The sequence below is a fragment of the Trichechus manatus genome, unplaced genomic scaffold, assembly GCF_000243295.1.
Source record: "Trichechus manatus latirostris isolate Lorelei unplaced genomic scaffold, TriManLat1.0 scaffold00177, whole genome shotgun sequence".
Classification (NCBI taxonomy): Eukaryota; Metazoa; Chordata; class Mammalia; order Sirenia; family Trichechidae; genus Trichechus; species Trichechus manatus.
This window is the reverse complement of record NW_004444113.1, coordinates 1,160,869-1,179,737: the sequence shown is the minus strand read 5'-3', so window position 1 is coordinate 1,179,737 and position 18,869 is coordinate 1,160,869. Positions and strand designations below refer to the sequence as shown.

Genomic DNA, 18,869 nt, shown 5'->3' with positions numbered 1-18,869 from the left:
AACAGGGACAGTTTAACTTCTTCATTACCAGTTCGGATGCCCTTTCTTTTTCTTGCCTTATTGCTCTAGATAGGACGTCCAGCACTATGTTAAATAGGAGTAGAGATAAAAGGCATCCTTGTCTTGTTCCTGTTCTCAAGGGGAATGTTTTCAGCCTCACTCCATTAAGAATGATGTTGGCACGTACTAGGGCCAAAAAGGCAGGTCAGAAATCAGTGCGGGGCAGGTTTCGGTAGGCCGTGCCTGTGCTGCCTGGGGGTGTGATGTTCAGCACACAGCGTAGGTAGGCAGGAGCGAGTGGGGGGAATGTGATGTGTGGAGCTAAGATGGGTATGGGAAAGAGGAGAGAGAGGAGAGAGGAACAGTAGCCAAAAACATACACACAAACAAAAAAGAGTGCTAAGGGAGCTTGCCATTGGAGTGGATAGATGAGAGACTGAGAAATGGAGACAAACAAAAAGAAAAAAGGTAAAAGAAAAAAATGAATAAACCAAGTAACTGGAAATGAAGAAAGACAAAAAGGGAAAAAGACAAAGAAGAAAACAAAACAAAGAAACAAACAAACAAAAAAACCAGAGAAAAGAAATGCTCCCAGGGACGTCACTGTGTATCTACGCAGAGTAAGGGAGTATCTCCCAAGCTGCACAGCACTGTCCGGCCAGAAGGGGCTTCCAAGCCAAGAAAAGAAAAAGAAAACAATCAAAACCGAACAAGTCAGAACAAACAAAAGAAAAAGCAAGCCCCGGGGGTCCCTCCAGTGTGGCAGCACGGGCCGGGAAGCAGTTCCACAGTCGAGTGGCACCTTGCAGCCCCCCAGGAAGAAGCAAAGATGGCCACAGAGCCAGGTATTTGAGAGAAAGGAGGGGGAGGTGGTGAGAGGTAAGGAAGAAATCTAATGAAGTGGAAAAAAGCAACACCAGCAACCAACAAATGGCACTCAGGGAGCCGGCCAGTACAGGTAGGTGGAATTCAAGCAACACCGGGGTGAAGCTGGTGCTTCCTAGCCAAGAGACTATGGCCGCAGGAAGCAGAGGAGGCCGAATGTGGGTGAAGAAGGGTGGGGGGTGGAAAAGCGTGTATCGTTGGTTACTGGTTGTTCTGTCTCCTGCTGGAAGCTCCATGAAGCTACTTTCTTATAACCCCTGTTCGCTGATCTCCTATAGGAGTCCAAGATGGCAGATCCGTGCCGTGGTAGCTGACAGGGGATCTCTGCACGTATCTCTCCTTGCTCTCTGTTCTCGGTCAGTTTCTTATTCCATTCAGTGCTTGGCTGAGTTCTTCATCTCTTCATTTGAGGCTTACAGTTTCAGGACTGACATGTGACTTTGTTTGACTTAGTTTTTCAGATCTTTGCTGTGGAGGGACGGCGTGGTGCTTCTGACTATAGCGCTATGTTGCTCAGAAGAAGTCTGGTCATACATTTTCATCAACCAATCAGTACATAACCTTGTTTTACGTGTGTTTCTTTAAAGGCACCTTGTTTCACATATACTGCTGATTCATTAACATTGAACTCAGCCAACAGCACTGTAAGTCATCTCTGAATGAAGCCTATCTAACATGTGTGTCTTCTCCATGAGGTATGTCTCAGCCTTGTTTCACTTAAGAATACTAGACAGCACTTCAGCATATGCTTGGGGGCCATTTTAAGCAGAAAAATCACCAACAACGCCAAAAAAGCACATAAAATGTGAAACATGTGTCACTAAATGGATGACAGAAAGGACATTTGTTTCCAGGGTGAAAGCTGAAGCCAGAAGGCAGAGCATCGCCTGTTGGACAGGGCACCCATGGTGGACAGGTTTCAGTGGAGCTTGCAGACTAAGATAGACTAGGAAGAATAGCCTGGTGATCTAGTCCCAAAAATCAGCCAATGAAACATTACAGATCACCAGAGAACACTGTCCGACTCGCTTGCTTTGGATGTGTCATCGGGGGAATCAATTAACTGCTGGAGGAGGACAGCGTGTTTACTGAAGTAGAGGGCCAATGAGGGCGAGGGAGGCCCTCAGCGAGATGGCTGGCACCACAGCCTCAACAATGGACTTGAACGCGCTGGCATTGTGAGGATGGTGCAGAACGGGGTGAGGTTTCCTTCTGTCGTACGTAAGGTCGCCATGAGTCACAGCCACCTCGACGGCAGTTATCTGTCTAACTAGGCTGGTTGGAAGGAAAAGGAGATAACTTGGTGGGGTTCAAAGGGCAGAGGGTTTGAAAATGGGGGGCTGTCAGAAGAGCAGCAGCTGACCTCCAAACCCAAAAGCATTTCTCTACAAACAAGATGAAATACCCCAGGCTACATCAGCGGCTGCCTCACAGCTCTGGGTCCTAGCGTGCCGGGCCATTCCCAACCCTGAGCAGTTGAATGACTGTGGGTGGCCTTTCCAGGCCTCACTCTTTGATTTATAACATCAGAGTCAGCAACACAGCTTCATTATGCTTGCTACCTAACACAAATTGTTAAATCCTAGTTGAGGAGAGATACTTACACATCCCAACAACTAAAGAAAATATAGCTCAGATCCTAATCAGAAAATCAGATATAGAAACGCAACGTATGCTTGACAGGTGAAGAAGACAAAGTCCCGAGGGGATGAGAAGACCCTTAACAGGCACACACAAAGGTTAAGGTCAAAGCAGACACAACACGAGGCTGACTATGGCTCCAGTGATGCTGAAATTACTTGGAACATTTTAAGTATTTCTTTCTTGGAATTTCCTTCAGACTATTTTTTAACATCCTCAGGGGTGCAACTTTTTCTTCCCTATGGGTAAATTTATTCATTTATTTAGGCGAAAATAGACAGTCATACACCATTCCAACAATTTCTACATGGACAACTCAGTGGTATTGATTACATTCAAGTTGTACAGTCTCACTCTCCTCCAAATTGTTCCACCACGATTGACTTAGACTCACTGCTCCCTAAGCCTCTCATCTAACCTTTCAAGTTGCTATTGTCAATTTGAACTCATATAGATAATTCTTTAAAAAAGCACAGTGCTCAGTTACAGAGGCTTCCTCGACATATCTAAATAATTCATGGGATTGGTTTACTGGGTCAAAAGGCTTAGGACCATAGTCTCGGGGGACAACTCAGTAACTCAGTCAACTGGCATAACAAAGTTCACAAACATAATGTTCTATGGGAGAGTTTGGTGAGTAGTGTCTGGGGTCTTAAAAGTTTGTGAGCGGCCATCTAAGATACAATTATTGGTTTCTACTTATATGAAACAAAAGAGAATGAAGGAAATCAAAGGCTCAAAGAAGAAACTAGTCCACAGGACTAATAGCCCACGTGAACCACAACCTCTTCAAACCTGAGACCAGAAGAACTAGATGGTGCCCAGCTACCACTACCAATCATTCTAAAAAGGGACACAATAAAAGGTCCCAGATAGAATGGGAGAAAAATGTAGAACAAAACTCAAATTCCTAAAAAAGGCCAGACCTACTGGACCGATAGAGACTAGGGAAACCTCTGAGACTATCACCCTAAGATATCCTTTGAACTTGGAATTGAAGCTATTTCTTCAGATCAACTTTCAACCAAATAATAGACTGGCTTATAAAATAAACAATGTCACCTGTGAGTGATGTGCTCCCTTAAACAACTGACTGTAAACAGACCAAATGGTCAACAGTTACCCAAAAGCAAAGATGAGAAGGCAAGGAGAGGAAGGGAAGCTAGATCAATGGAAACAGAATGGAAATAATGAGAATGCTGATCCATTGTGAAAATTGGATAACCAACGTCATGGAACAATGTGTATAAAAACTGTCAAAGGCGAGCCTAATTTGCTGTGTAAACTCTCACCTAAAACACAACAGAATATTTTTTTTTTTTTTAAAAAGCGCACAATGCTCAAGGTAGATCTCTTTTGGTAAATTTAATTACCCTAGCTAAGGCTGGCGTAATATTAAAAAGCAAAAACAAAAACAAAGAACCTGTTGCTGTGGAGTCGATTCTGACTCACAGCAACCCTGAAGGACAGAGGAGAACTGCCCCATAGGGTTTCCAAAGAGCGGCTGGTGGATTCGAACTGTTGACCTTTTGGTGAACAGGCGAGCTCTTAACCACTGCGCCACCAGGGCTCTGGGAGTAAATTACTGGGGTTAAGAACAAGGTGTGGTTCTGCAGTAATGACTGATTTTCCTGTGCTACTAACCTGCCTGAGTGTTTCTTATGGATCAGACTGTGTCCCCCCAGAATATGTGTTGAAATCGTAACCCCTATATATTGTGGAAGGACCCTGGTGGTGCAGTGGTTAAGTGTTTGACTGCAAATCAAAAGGTCAGCAGTTCGAATCCAACAGGCACTCCTTGGAAACCCTACAGGGCAGTTCCACTCTGTCCTGTAGGGTCACTATGAGTTGGAATCAACTCGATATTCCGACTCAACAGCAACCGGTTGTTTTATACCTGTGGGTGTCATCCCAGTTGAGAATAAGGTTTTCTTCGTTAGGTTAAAGAGGCCACATCAGTGCAGGGTGTGCCTTAAACCTAACCACTTTCGAGATCTAAAAAGAGCAGGTTAGACACGAAAGCAAGCGAGTACAAATGGGGGAAAGAAAGATGCCAGGAGATGACCCAGGAACGCCGAGAAGAAAGCTAGAGAAGCTAAGGCTGGGTTTTCCCCCAAGGCAGACAGAGACAGCCTTCCCCTAGAGCCGGCGCCCTGAATTCAGACTTCTAGGCTCCTGAACTGTGAGACAATAGGCATCTGTTCGTTAAAGTCCCTCGTGGTATTTCCGTGAGAGCAGCACGAGCAGACTATGACAATGCCCGACTCACCGCAGCAGTGATCGCGGCTGAACTCCCGCTCCTCCCTCACAGCCAGTGGCTCAGACCGAGGCTGCTGGACAAATACTGCCAGCTTCCCACCTCCTGGACAGGTGGACTTCTGGCACTTCCCACCCGCTTTAGGTTGGGCGAGGCCAGGGCCGCATTATGCAGTGAGCAAGTTACGCACGGGCGCAACTGTGCCTTCCCACCAATCTGCAGTAGACAATCTCTCCCAATGCCTAAAACATGCCTGGCACATAGCTGGTGCACACTACGTATTTACAGAATAAATGAATGAATGAATGAACAAATGAACGAAGGAGCATTCTGCACTGTGCTCCGTGGTGTTTTCACGTTTCTGAAAGCTCTCTGTTAGCGGTCAGGTGCCCTCGAGTCGATTTCCGTCAACCCCTTGTGACAGAGGAGAGCTGCCCCATCTAGATCGGTCTCTCATGGAGCCGCTGGGTGGGTTCAAACTGCCAACCTTTTGGTTAGCAGTCGAGCGCTTAACCACTGCCCCACCAGAATCATAACAGGACTCCTCTAAGATCTAAATATAACAGTTTTCCCCATTTTCTAACTCCAGGAGTTAGGGCCCTGAGTGCATGAACGACAGACTGTAAAGCACGTCACTCGTCCTTTGCCTTCGGCCTCCAGAGCCGACCTCCCTAGCAAAGGCGAAGTAGAGAGAAATGAAGTAACCGCATACAGGAACGCGTTTCCGCTTGGGTTCCTGTGGGTAAGTAAGCACACCTTCGCGACCAGCTTCATGGGTGCTCTACAAACTCAAGAAAAACCCCAAACCATAGCAAATTAACAACGCTGTTTTAATCATGCAGACCACCACCCGTCTGTCAGTTTGTCCTGCTGGGTGGCTGCATTTTACTTAATACTGGAAGCTCTGCCACTGGTATTTCATACACCAGCAGGGTCACCCATGGTGGAGAGGTCTCAGTGGAGCTTCCAGACTAAGACAGACTAGGAAGAAAGGCCTGGCAATCTACTTCCAAAAATTAGCCAAAGAAAACCCTATGGGTCACAATAGCATATTGTCCGATACAGTGCTGGCAGATGAACCCCCTAGCCTGGAAGGCACTCCAAATCCACAGCGGTCGGAACAATGGGCTTGAGCGTGCTGACGGTGTGAGGACGGTACACGACCAGACACCGTGTCAGTCTGTCCTGCAGAAAGTCTCCATGCATCGGAGCCAACTCGACAGCAACCAACAACAATCACCAGTGTAATGACTTGAAGTGAACAGATGACTTTTTTTTCCCAAATGCGTTATCTCAGCGAAGTTGAGTTTATTCTAAGGAGCCGATTAAACGACAGCCAGGGCCAGGCTGAGGCCAGGAGCTTGAAGAAAATTCCAAAAACTGCTCTAATAAGCTGGGTCTGAAGCCAAACCTCAGTACAAGCTGTTTACCGAAATATGAACTGGCTAAAGTTTGAGAGTATTTTTCAAACACACCTGACGATTCTGTTTAATCAAGAAACCAAACCTCGCTTTATAAATTTAAAAGCTTTTGAAGAGGCTCAAAAACTCAAGTAACAAAAGAAATCACAGACCCAACTGGAATGAAACTAATATTCCTTTACAGTGAGCTGACTAAAGAAGACGAAATGAAAATGTGATTATAAACGCCCCTTTCCAAGTCAACATTATAATACAGTGAGTTTTAAACAATCAAGCCTGCAATTATTTTTCAAATGGAGACTATGAGATCCTTCTGGTATGTTGTTTTAGGGGAGCCATGTGCAGAAGGAGGAAGGAGGAAGTTAGGGATTCAGAATCAGAATGGAAAAGGAAAGGAATCCCACGAAAGATGAAGGGAGTGGCTGCTTAGAGACGTGAAAACAAACCACCTCGAGACTAATGTTTAACCCTTGTTAGCTGCCGTCGAGTCAGCCCCCGGCTTATGACAACCCCATGCACGACAGAATGAAACACTGCCTGGTCCTGCACCATCCCCAGGATCAGCTGCAGATCAGACGGTGGTCATCCATGGTGTTTTCGTTGGCTGATTTTTGGAAGTAGACTGCCAGGCCTTTCTTCTTAGTCCATCTTAATCTACAAGCTCTGCTGAAACCTGTTCAGCATCCTAGCAACACGCAAGCCTCCACTGACAGATAGGTGGGGGCTGCACGTGAGGGGCATCGGCTGGGAATGGAGCCTGGGTCTCCCACACGGAAGGCGAGAATTCTACCATAAACCACTCGCGCGTTCTTATTTTAACACTTGTTGTTGGTTGCCGTCGAGCAGGCCCCTGACTCATGGGAGAGTCAGACTACCTTTGCAGCAAGACAAATACTGCATCACAAACGAACCCAAAGTGGTCGAAGTGCAAGTCATGGGACGTGGAACACAGGGGGGCAGGGGCGTTACCTGTTGAGAGCTGGGTGGGGAGGGGGTTCATTTCTTTGTCCACCATCTTCTGGTACAAAGCTCTCAGGCTAAAGGGCTCCACTGTGAAAGGCAGAGTCCCAGTCAGCATGGCGTACATGTTCACACCTCTGAAAAGACAGACATGAAAGATGAGACGAGAGGAACCCTCAGGGGAGGGGGGACAGAGAGGACACAGGCTCAGCTGAAGCTTCACTACTGTCACTTGGACGCCAACCTCAACAGGTCTTCCCACAGACATCTTTCTAGAACCCTTCTTGGCACTACCTTGAAGATCCATGGTGAAAGGCTTGGGAAAGAACGCGGATTGTGAAGACTTGGACAACGGACCACAGGATCGAGGAGTAGTTTAAAGAACTGTCTCCTGAGGAAGAGAAACCATTCCTCTACCTTCTCTTCCATGGTGGGGTAAGAAGCCAACAGAAAGGAAGTCCGGGTCAAGTCATACAAAAACGCCTGGGAGACGTTAAGAACTTCAAACGAAAGTACTCCTACTTGTACACCAGGGTTCACTGGAACACTATTCACAAGAGCCTAAAGGTGATAACAGCTCGAGGGTCCATCAACAGACGAACGGACAAACAAAATGGCGTACATACATACAATGGAATAGGGCTGAGCCACAAAGAGAAATGAAGTTCTGATACATGAAGCTCGTGATACATGGATGAACTTTGAAAACACTATGCTGAGTGAATTAAGTCAGACGCAAAAGGACAAATATTGTTATGATCCCATTTACATGAAATATCTAGAATAGGCAAGTGCATAGAGACCAATGTTTATCAAGGGGTACTGGGGCTGGGAGAAGGGGGAAATGGGGAGTTTCTCTTTAGGGTGATGAAAAAGTTTTGGAAATAGGCAGTGGTAATGATTGCACAGAGGTCGCTGGGTGGTGGGAATGGTTAACATGCTAGGCTGCTAACTGAAAGGTTGGCGTTGAACCACCCAGAGGTGGGTCAGAAGACAGGCCTGGTAATCTGCTTCCAAAAAAGCAGCCATTGAAAACCTGTGGGGCACAGTTCTACCATGACACACGTTGTCGCCGTGAGTCAGAGTCGACTTGAGGGCAACTGGTTCCAACGACCGCACAACACTGTGGATGTAATCAATGTCACTGAATTGTACACTTAAAAATGGTCAAATGGCTAATTTTTTAAGATATATTTTACCACAATTTTAAAAAAAGCACTCCTGCCATTATGTCGTTTTCCAAGTCCATTTACAAGGTGGAACCTAGAAGAGGTGAGATAGAACATACAGGGAAAGATTCTAGGCGGGAGTAAGGTAACGGCCTAACCAGCTCACCTAGTGACCGCCCATCCCTCCTTTTACAAAAAGTGGGGCCCGGCTCTTCCCTCGAATTCGCCTTTGCTGCAATCAGAGAAGTGCTGTGAGGGTCTCCCTCCCACCCTTATTTTTTGTTTTACTGTTTATTGTGAGCCTGCCCCCCGGGCCTTGGCCCAATAGCTAAGATGTGGCTGAAACGCCTTTTGAAAGAGCTTAACTGCTTATATCCAAGGCCGATCTAGAGAACAGCAACATCTTCCTGGAGGATTTTTATCTTCCTGATGTGCAAATCTAATATCATTTTGATGAGATTTCCTGATAGGGATGAGACGACTCCCTGCCAAAAGGTCTCAAGTGTTGAAAAGAGCCCAAGGGAATACGTTTTAAAGGGAGGCAACAGGATTTCCAGTCAAAACAAATTCAATGAGATTGACTGAATTAAGACCCTTGAGACCCAATTCCATCGAGGCATCCATGACTCTTGGTGCTCCAGGTAACACAGGTACAGGCCCACAGGCTCCAACTAGAAATAGTTCTCAAATTGCAAACATGCACCAAGACCCGATCCCAATCCATAACTCATAAACCAGTTAGAGACCGATACATACACATTCACTCCACAAATGTTTGCTGGATGGCTCTCTGCCCCAGGCAGTATTTTAAACCCATAAAACCCAAACCCATTGCCATTGAGTGGATTCCGACTCACAGCAACTCTACAGGACAGAGTAGAACTGCCCCACCAGGGTTTCCAAGGAGCGGCTGGGGGATTCGAACTGCTGACCTTTTGGTTAGCAGCCGAGCTCTTAACCACCGTGCCACCAGGGCTCCAGGGAGTTCAGTGGTAGTGAACCATACAAGGACCCGCCATCTTGGAGCTTAGAGTTGAGAGGCAAGAACCGTAAACAACTAACAAATAACTAAGCACAATCCTTTCACGTGGTAATGAGGACAAAGAAAATGGAAGAATGGGGGACGGTACTTCCTTTGCCCACAGAAGAGTTCAGTTAAGAGAGAAAGGAGATTCGTAAGTAAGCGCAGAGAGAAGGGAGGCCCCTCAGGCCGTGAGGAGGTATGTGTGAGCTTCTCCATGTCTCTGGTCGGGTGTGAGGATGGGAAGGATAAGCTGCATAAACCAAGAAGTGGAGACAAGAATGGAGACGAGGCCATAGGTCAAATCCAGACCAGATGCTGTGGCGTCAATATCAACTCACGGTGATCCCATGTGTTTCAGAGCGGAACTGTGCTCCACAGGGTTTTCAATGGCTGTGACCTTTCAGAAGTAGACCGCCAGGCTTTTCCTCTGAGGGGTGTGTGGGTGGATTTGAACCTCCAACCCTTCGGTTACCAGCCAAGCACTTCACTGCTTGCACCACCCAGAGACTAGGCATACACAGAGCTGTTGAAGGCAGCGTTCCCCTCAGTGGAACATGTTCTCCAGGATGTTCACAGACACTCTGTGAATCAACTTTCCATGGCCAGCTAACTGGGGAGGGGTCCTCTGGCATAAGTGGGTTACAGGGGCTCAGAATGAGGAGCAGGTGGCTGTGGCGGTGAATCTAGTACCTGCAGGTGAAGTCTGAGTGGGAGTGGGGACGTGCAATGCAAATAAATAACAGAGACGTTTGAAGAGGAGGGGCCAAGTTTTGAACCTGGGTATCTGGACAAGCTGCGGTCATAGTGAAAGAACTGGCGGGGCTGGGAAGGAGAGCCATTTTGGGGGTGGAGAGAAGGGGTATAAGGGGTGGTTATATGTCTGAGCCACCACCTGTCAGTCTGTCTTACTGTGGTGTCTTTCATGATGATGCCGGGAGCTTAGCCATTGGTATTGCAGATACCAGCAGTCACTTATGGTGGACAGGTTTCAGCAGAGCTTCCAGACTACGACAGACGAGGAAGAAAGGCCTGACAATCTACTTCCAAAAATCAGACGATGCAGACTCTGTGGATCACAGCAGAGTATGTCTGATAGAGTGCTGGAAGATAGGCCTTCTAGGTTGGAAAGCGCTCCAACTACGTCGTTGCAACAACAGACGCAAGGGCACCACCGATAGTGAAGATGCAGCAGGACAGGGCAACGTCTCATTCCGCTGTACGGAACCGACTAACAGCAGCTAACAACACCAGCACATGTGTGAGAACCTACTATGCGTCGCTGCCTTTGGATGTTTAAGGTAAAGCTAAAACGTCCTTGGGAGCCCTGGTGGCGCAGTGGTTAAGAGCTCAGCTGCCGACCCAAAGGTCAGCAGTTAGAATCCACCAGCTGCTCCTTGGAAACCCTATGGGGCAGGTATACTCTGTCCTATAGGGTCACTATGAGTCAGAATCACCTTGATGCAATGGGTTTGGTTTTTTTTTGGGGGGGGGGCGGTATACTAATAGTAATACAGTCCTAGGAGATTTTAAAAGGGAAATCGAAGTGAGTGTCTTAATCCCTCCCCGCTAGAGTTTTCATACATGGTTAATATCTGGATAAAGGGAAACCCAGTCCCTCTGACATTCCAGAAGGATGTAAGAATACCAAGGGAACAATGTGGAATGCAGTTTATAAACCTCTGTAATCCCGCAGAGTTAGTAGGAGCCTCAAAACATGTTCAGAATTCCCCGATGTGTCTTTTGAAATATGGCGTAGGGGCTTTCTGGGCTCTCGGTGGTAGACATGGGACCCCCAAGAATTGGAGGTAGTTTTAAAGAGGGAGAGAGATAAGAGGGCGGAATGAGGGCGTGCAACAGCATACCCGAAGAGGGTTTTCCGGCAGAGAGAAACGGGGGGGTCATTGTTGAGGTGGAAGAAACCCCAAAGGTTCCAGACAGTGAGGGATACTCTGGTGTTATGGATTGAAGTGTGTCCCCCAAAATATGTGCTGGAATCCTAACCCCTATAATGTGGATGTGACCCCCTTTGGGAACAGGGTTTCCCTTGTTATGTAAATGAGGCCATATGAGTGCAGGGTGTGTCTTAAACCTAAGGACTTTTGAGATACAGGAAGAGTTGCATGGACACAGAGGCAAGTGAGCGGGCACAAATGTGGGGAAGACAGACACGTGGAGACCGCCGAGGCCCCAAGGAGCGTCAGGGCTACAGAACCCAAGACAGGGACCTTCCCCGAGAGCTGACAGAGAGAGCCTTCCCCTAGACCCAGTGCCCTCAATTTGGACTTCTAGACCCTAAACAGGGAGAAAATACATTTCTGTGCCTTAGACCCACCCACTTCCCGGGTTTCTGTTACAGCAGCACGAAGAAACTAAGACATCTGGTGTCAAAGAAAAAAAAAAAGAAAACAGTGACACCGAAGGGCGGCTGGAAGCAGAGAGAGGGAAGGTAGCCCCATCGAATAGAAATGTGGACTCTTCGGAATCCAATCAGAAGTCAAACTGTGGTCGGGATATATAGTCGGAGACACAAAAGTATTCTCTGGAGGAGAAGCGGAGCGCCAGCCGAGAGAGAGAGTGTCTCCGCTCCCTGGAGAAGTCAGCTGGTGTATTTAATAAAACGCAGGGGACAAAGTGACCGGCAGAGCTAGGTAGCAGCAGTGGGGGACCTGATTTCCTGTTCTCACAGGGGCTGTGGGGCAGGAGCCTCAGAAACAGTCCGGTTTGTACCACAGGGCAGCTGAGAGAAGCTTCGGCTGCACACCTCGCTTCTATGAGACTCTTCAAGAAAGAAAATGCATTGGAATAGTTAAAAATAACTCTCCCCCTAAAAGTAATATCCTCCATCACTCAGACCATCTTTCAACATAACCTCCTATTTAAGGCCTAGGGGGAAGAGATTTGCTGGGGATTAAATTGTGCCCCCCAACACTATGTGCTGAATTCCTGGCCCTTGTACCTGTACTGGAGCCCTGGTGGCACAGTGGTTAAAGTGATCGACTGCTCACTGAAAGGTTGGCGGTTCAAAACCACCAGTGGCTCCAAGGGAGACAGATGTGGCCGTCTGCTTCCGCAGAGATTTATAGCCTCAGAAACCTTATGGGATCACTATGAGTCGGAACCGACCCGATGGCAGTGGGTTTGTTTTTGTTTTTTTTTTTTTTTTTTGGTTTTGGTACGTGTACCAAACGGGATGTGATCCTATTTGGAAACACGGGTTTTCTTTTATTACGTTAATGAGATCGACCAGAACAGGGAAAACCCTAACCCCCATCACTTCTTAGAAAAGACACAGAGCACAGCACACACGGGGGCAGACAGACGCCACGTGAAGATTGTCTCCCCACCAAGGAGCCGAGGAATGTCCGGGGCCACCGACAAGGAAGGAGTCCACACGGCCGAGACCCTGATTTGGACTTTCAGCCTCCAGAACTGGGAGAAAATAAACGTCTTTTCTTCAAAGCCCCCCACGTGTGGTATTTCTGTTACGGCAGCAGTAGGAACTAGGACAAGATGCATCCACTTGTAATATCAGGCCTCACTGCTGCGCCATTAAACGGTCTGTGTTCTTCCTCTCCTTTCCCTTCCGCTCTTCCTCTGTAAATGCACACACTAGCTACAAATTGGTAAATGAAACTTCTGGCTTTTAGAACTAAAAAAAATCTCAAAAACTAAAGGAAGCTGCTCTCTTAGAAGCTGAAAGCCCTGTACCTCCCAGAAGGCATGTGTGTCCTTTCCCCCCTCCCTCCCCTTTCCGTTCTTCATATTCGAGGGGGTCTGACGGCAGAAAATACGATCCTTCTGTCTTTGACCCCTGCCAGTAGCTGATGGTGTCTGGAAGTACTTTTATAAAATGGAAGCTGAGGCCTGGAGCCAATTCTCTCTCTCCTTGAGTGCCTAGGGCAACATGGGAATAGCTCGGCTGGAAACAAGATGGCTCCCTTCAGCCAACTTGTCTACCCAAGGGTACGGCACTGGGGGCAGACTTTCCCCACAACTTTAACACAGATCCAGTGAGGCGGAGAAGGTGGCCTGGGTGGACTGTGCACGGCTCTCCACTAGGCACCGTGTCTTCATACTAATGCTTCACCCACCCCAGGCGTCCCCTTGAGAGCAAAGAGTAGCTTTGGTTGAAAAAATACTGCATCCTCAATCCTTCGCAGAGAGAACCTTGAATTTCTGTTTTCCTTACACCCTAAGGGATTTAGCAAAGTTCTCAAACGAGCACTGTAATATTCTGAAAATAAAGTTAATTTTGATCCTTTTCATTTAAAAAAGTATGTCTGCAAAATAACAAGTACTGGCGAGGATGGGGAGAAATTGGAACCTTGTGCATTGCTGGTGGGAATGTAAGATGGTGCGACCGTGGTGGAAAATGGTTTGGCAGGTCCTCAAAAAGTTCAACACAGAATTACCATTAAAAACAAACAAACAGACCAAAAAAAAAAAAAAAACCATCGCCATTGAGTCAATTCCTACTCATAGCGACCTTATAGAACGGAGTAGAACTGCCCCATAGGGTTTCCAAGGAGCAGATGGTGGAGTTGAACTCCCGACCTTTTAGTTAGCAGCTGTAGCTCTCTGTAGCTCTTAACCACTGACCCAGTAATTCCCCTCTTAGGTTGTTACGGATTGAACTGTGTCATCCCAAAACGGATGGCCCCTATACCTGTAAAGATGATCCTGTTTGGAAATAGGGTTTTCTCTGTTAGAGAATTTGGTCACACTCAGTCAGGGGTTCTAACCCTAACCCGCCCCGAGTTCCAACAAGAGCAGAATGGACAGAGACACACAGGGAGAAGAGCAGGGCAAACGACACGGGCAGAGGTACCCACAAGGATTGCTGGGAGCTACTAGAAGCTGAAATAGACAAGAGCCATGCCCTGAATTCAGACTTGTGGTCTCCAGAACTGTGAGAAAATAAACTTCTGTTCCGTAAAAGCGCCCAGTTGTGGTGTTTCTGTTAAGGCAGCACTAGAAAACTAAGATATAAGTATATACCAGACGACCTGAAAACGGGTTCAAACAGATACTTGTACACAAGCGTTCCCTGCAGCATTATTCACAATAACCAAAAGGTGGAAATAACCCAAGTATCCATCAGCAGGGGAATGGATAAACACAATGTGGTACCCATATACCATGGAATATTAGCCAGCCATACAGAGAAATGAAGTTTTGATACTTGCTACAAAATGTGGGAACCTTGACAACTCTACGCTGAGTGAAATACGCCAGACACAGGAGGACTAACACTGCGTGATCCCACTTACACCAGGCAAATATATAGGACAGAAAATAGATTCGAGATTACCCGGGGCTTGGGGGAGGGGAAATGAAGAGATAATGGTTAACAGGTACAGTTTTCTGTCACCGCAGAAACATAGAAACGTAGAGAGCAGTGACGGTTGGAAAAAAAAGGGCATCTGCCACTCTGAGTTAAAGTCACTTAGCAGTAATAAAGGCTGACTGCACCAGAGTGGATACTTTTGCTTTTGAGCCCGAAATCTTAAAGTTCACTGGAGAGAGAAAGAGGGCCCTGGTGGCGCAGTGGTTAAGAGTTCAGCTGCTAACTGAAAGGTCGGCTGTTCGAAGCCACCAGTCACTCCATGGGAGAAAGATGTGGCAGTTGGCTTCCTAAAGATTACAGCCTTGGAAACCCTATGGTGTGGTAGGATAGTCACCAAGAGTCAGAATCAACTTGATGGCAATGGCTTTGATTTTATACATATATATATATTTTCCCCCCTCCCCATAATCATCAGGAATAAATGAAAGAAGAAAAGGATTTTAAGGCTATTTTTCATGGTCCTAAAAATAATGACCATTGCAAATAATCAAACAGCCCCAAGAAGCAGTGCAGCATTTGCCACTGACACAGTCAATTCCTGCTTCACTAGGAGGAGGGGTCCTGGGGCTCCATTTCGGGGAAGAGCAGTTTTTTTTCCCAAGGTTTCCCTGAATGACAGGCTGGTTTTCCTCCAAAGCCAGTCTCAGAAATCTTCACACAGGGCCCCATCTGTCCGGGTGTGGAACCTCCAGGGAGGAGAGTTTCCTTCTGATCTTGGAAGTGAACTCTTCGCTCTGTTGTTGCTTCCGAGCAAAGAATAAAGAAGGCGTTTTATACTAACAGCATCTGACCGGGCAGAAAACTGGGTCCGTTTTCACTCGTTAAACACCTTTTAAATTAAATTCTCTCTGGGTTTTCCATCTCAAATTCTGCCAGCAAATTCGTGGGCACCAAACAGAAACATAACCCGTATCTCAAACACAACACCCCAAAGCAGTGGAAAAGGAATCTCTTGAAGAAGGCTCTGAAGTTTCATGTTTTCTCCAAGATTAATAGTAATTGGGTTGTTCACACCGCCCCACCTTTGCACTTGCTGTTCCCTCTGCTGCGAAGCTCCCCCTCTTCTCCACTCAGCAAGCTCCAATCATCCCTAAGGACCCGATTAAAATCCTTCTCCCCTCTGAAGCTGTCTTGAGTTAACCCAGCTGTGTTCTCTCCACTGGGCATCCAATATTTATTTGCAAATGAGACTTGATACACACGAGGTGGTGGTGTTGTTAGCTGCTATTCAGTCGGCACAGTGAAATAAAATGCTGCCTGGTCATGCGCCACCCCCATGACTGGTTGCAAGTTGAACCACTGTGATCCATAGGGTCTCCACTGGCTGATTTTTGGCAGCAGATTGCCAGTCCTCTCTTCTTTGTCTGTCTTAGTCTGGAAGCTCTGCTGAAACCTCTCCAGCATCAGAGCAACATGCAAACCTCCATTGACGGGTGGTGGTTGTGCATGAGGAACACTGGCTGAGAACTGAGCTCGGGTCTCCAGGATGGAAGGCAAGAAGTCTACGACGCGTAGTCCCCGACTTACAATGTATTCAAGTAACCACGAACCACACCTACCACCGTCTTTTTTTTTTTTTTTTTTTACATCTTATTGTTAGAAATACGTGCTACAATGTTAAAATGCATCTGTAAATCTATATGTAATTTTTCCAACCTCCAAAGACAAATAAAGATTGGATTTATAAAGATACTGTTCATAAATGGCAATAATAATGAAAACTAACAAAAAAAGAGGTATTCGACTTGAGTCAGAACCAACTTTGGACGGAGTTGTTGAAATGGAACCCTGCCATAAGTTGGGGACTACCTGTATTGAACCACCAATGCCCCCTCTTACACACAGTAGATATATGGGAGTGATTATAAAAAATAGCCACAAGTTCCTTGCAAAACTGAAATCTTTCTCTCTTCCCCTTGACTCTGGACTTAGCCATGTGGATTGCTTTGGCCCATGAGACATCAGCAAATGTGACAAGAGGAAGCTTGAGAAGTGATTGTGCTCTGAGTCTTTCACTTCTCTTGCTCCTGGGGACTCGTCCATCACGTGAACAAAATGATGAGAGATACATGACCAGTGCCCCAGGCGACATCAACTCAGCCACCGAACATGGGACTGAAGCCATCCGAGGCCATCCGTGAATGAGCCTGGGGAAAACCAGCAGACGAACTAGCCCGCTGAGCCCAGCCCACAATCATGAGCTACTAAGTTATGGGGTGGTTTGCTACATAGAAAACAGGTAACAAACACAATACCTGATAAATGAACACAGAATGGATGAATCAAATAATTGATCAATGATCAATGAACAAAATAACATGGACCAGTGGGTTTTTCGGGGGGAATATATATATATACAGATACATATACATATATATATACATATATATACATATATATACGCATATATATATATATATGTGGAGCCCTGGTTGTGCAACAGTTAAGAACTTGGCTGCTAATCAAAAGGCTGGCAGTCTGAATCCACCAGTTGCTCCTTGGAAACCCTATGGGGCGGTTCTATTCTATCCTATAGGGTCGCTATGAGTCAGAATTGACTCGACGGCAACAGGTTTGATTTGGTTTTATATATATAGTTGTTGTTAGGTGCTGTCGAGTCGGTTCCGACTGACATTAACCCTATTTACAACAGAACAAAACATGCCCAGTCCTGCGCCATCCTCACAGCCGTCGTTATGATGCTTGAGCGCCTTATTGCAGCCACTGTGTCAGTCCATCTTGTTGACGGTCTTCCTCGTTTTCACTGACCCGCTACCAAGCATGATGTCCTTCTCCAAGGACTGATCCCTCCTGATAACATGTCCAAACTACATGAGATATAGGCTTGCCATCCTTGCTTCCTGGCTTCTAAGGAGCATATTCTGGTTGCACTTCTTCCAAGACAGATTTATTATATACATATATAAAATAAATATACATATAAAATGTCTCAGGGCACCCTGGTGGCGTGCTGGTTCAGAGCTCAGCTGCTAACCAAAAGGTTGCCGGTTGGAACCCACCCAGCTGCTCCTCAGGAGAAAGTCCTGGCAATCTGCTCCTGTAAAGATCACAGCCTAGAAAGCCCTGTGGGGCAGTTCTGCTCTGTCACATGGGGTTGCTGTGAGTTGGGCTCGGCTCCCAGCACCCAACACCATGTATGTCTCGCTGGTTCTGTTCCCCTAGGGAACCCTGAGACAGGCGTCAGCTGCTGCTGCTCCGTTGCCGTCCACGCCGCCTCTGTGAGCCGCAGCCCACCCCCTCGAGACCTCCGCACTCCACACCCGCCCCGCAGCCTGCTGAGCGCCCACACCTCTGCCAGGCGACGCTGGGGCACAGGAGCTCAGGCTTCAGCCCATGGGCCCCAAGCGCAGGCGCAGCTCCACCACCTGCAGGCCGTGCAGCCTCCGTGTGGGCCTCCGTCTGTGACGTGGGCCGGGAGGCGTGCCCGGGGCCTGTCCTGAGGGTGGAAGGGGACAGGAGTGCGGAGCTCACAGCCCAGGCCTGGTCGTGTCAGGCTCAGGAGCAGACGCTGCTGCCTGCTAACTGGTTCCACCCTCTTGTCGTCAGCTGGGTGAGTCCTCTTAGCCCAGATTCCGGGGACCACCGGCACTTTCTGGGGAGGCCCCAGGGACTCTGTATCCCTCAGAACCTTGCTCTGGTCGCTGGCTCCTCTCTGATCCCCAAGCCGAATTTCCTGAATGCCACTCACTTCTAGACCTTCTGGTGGGTCACGCTCCTCTGCCAACTCAGCCCTCGGCTCCACGTCCTCTGTTCACCTGTGGCTGTTGTCAGCGGCTAGAGAGTTGGCCCCGACTCACGGGGACGCCATGCACAGCCAGAAACACTGCCAGGTCCCAGACCATCCCCATGATCCGTTGCGGACTGGGCTGCTGTGAGCCACAGGATGTTCACTGGCTGGTTTTCAGAAGTAGATCTGCAGACCTTTCTTCCTAGTCTGTCTGAGTCTGAAGGCTCCACTGAAGCCTGTTGAGCATCAGAGCCACAAGCAGGCCCCCACTGAGGCGGGTGGTGGCTGCACTTGAGGTGCACTGCCAGGAATCACACCAAGGTCTCCCTTGTGGAAGACGAGAATTCTACCACTGAGCCATGCTTAGATAAAACGCCTATCCTCCCTTCCTCCCTCCCTCCCTCCCTTCCTCCCTCC

At 47.5% G+C, this 18,869-nt stretch overlaps 1 protein-coding gene across 1 annotated transcript in view; it reads right to left on the bottom strand.

Annotated features, from left to right (window-relative positions):
* Positions 1-18,869, bottom strand: part of HUNK (hormonally up-regulated Neu-associated kinase) — a 154,583-nt gene that overhangs the window by 53,704 nt on the left and 82,010 nt on the right. The window contains exon 7 of the mRNA XM_012558612.1: positions 7,174-7,301. Coding sequence (XP_012414066.1) covers positions 7,174-7,301 — 128 coding nt within the window. The remainder of the gene's footprint in view (positions 1-7,173; positions 7,302-18,869) is intronic.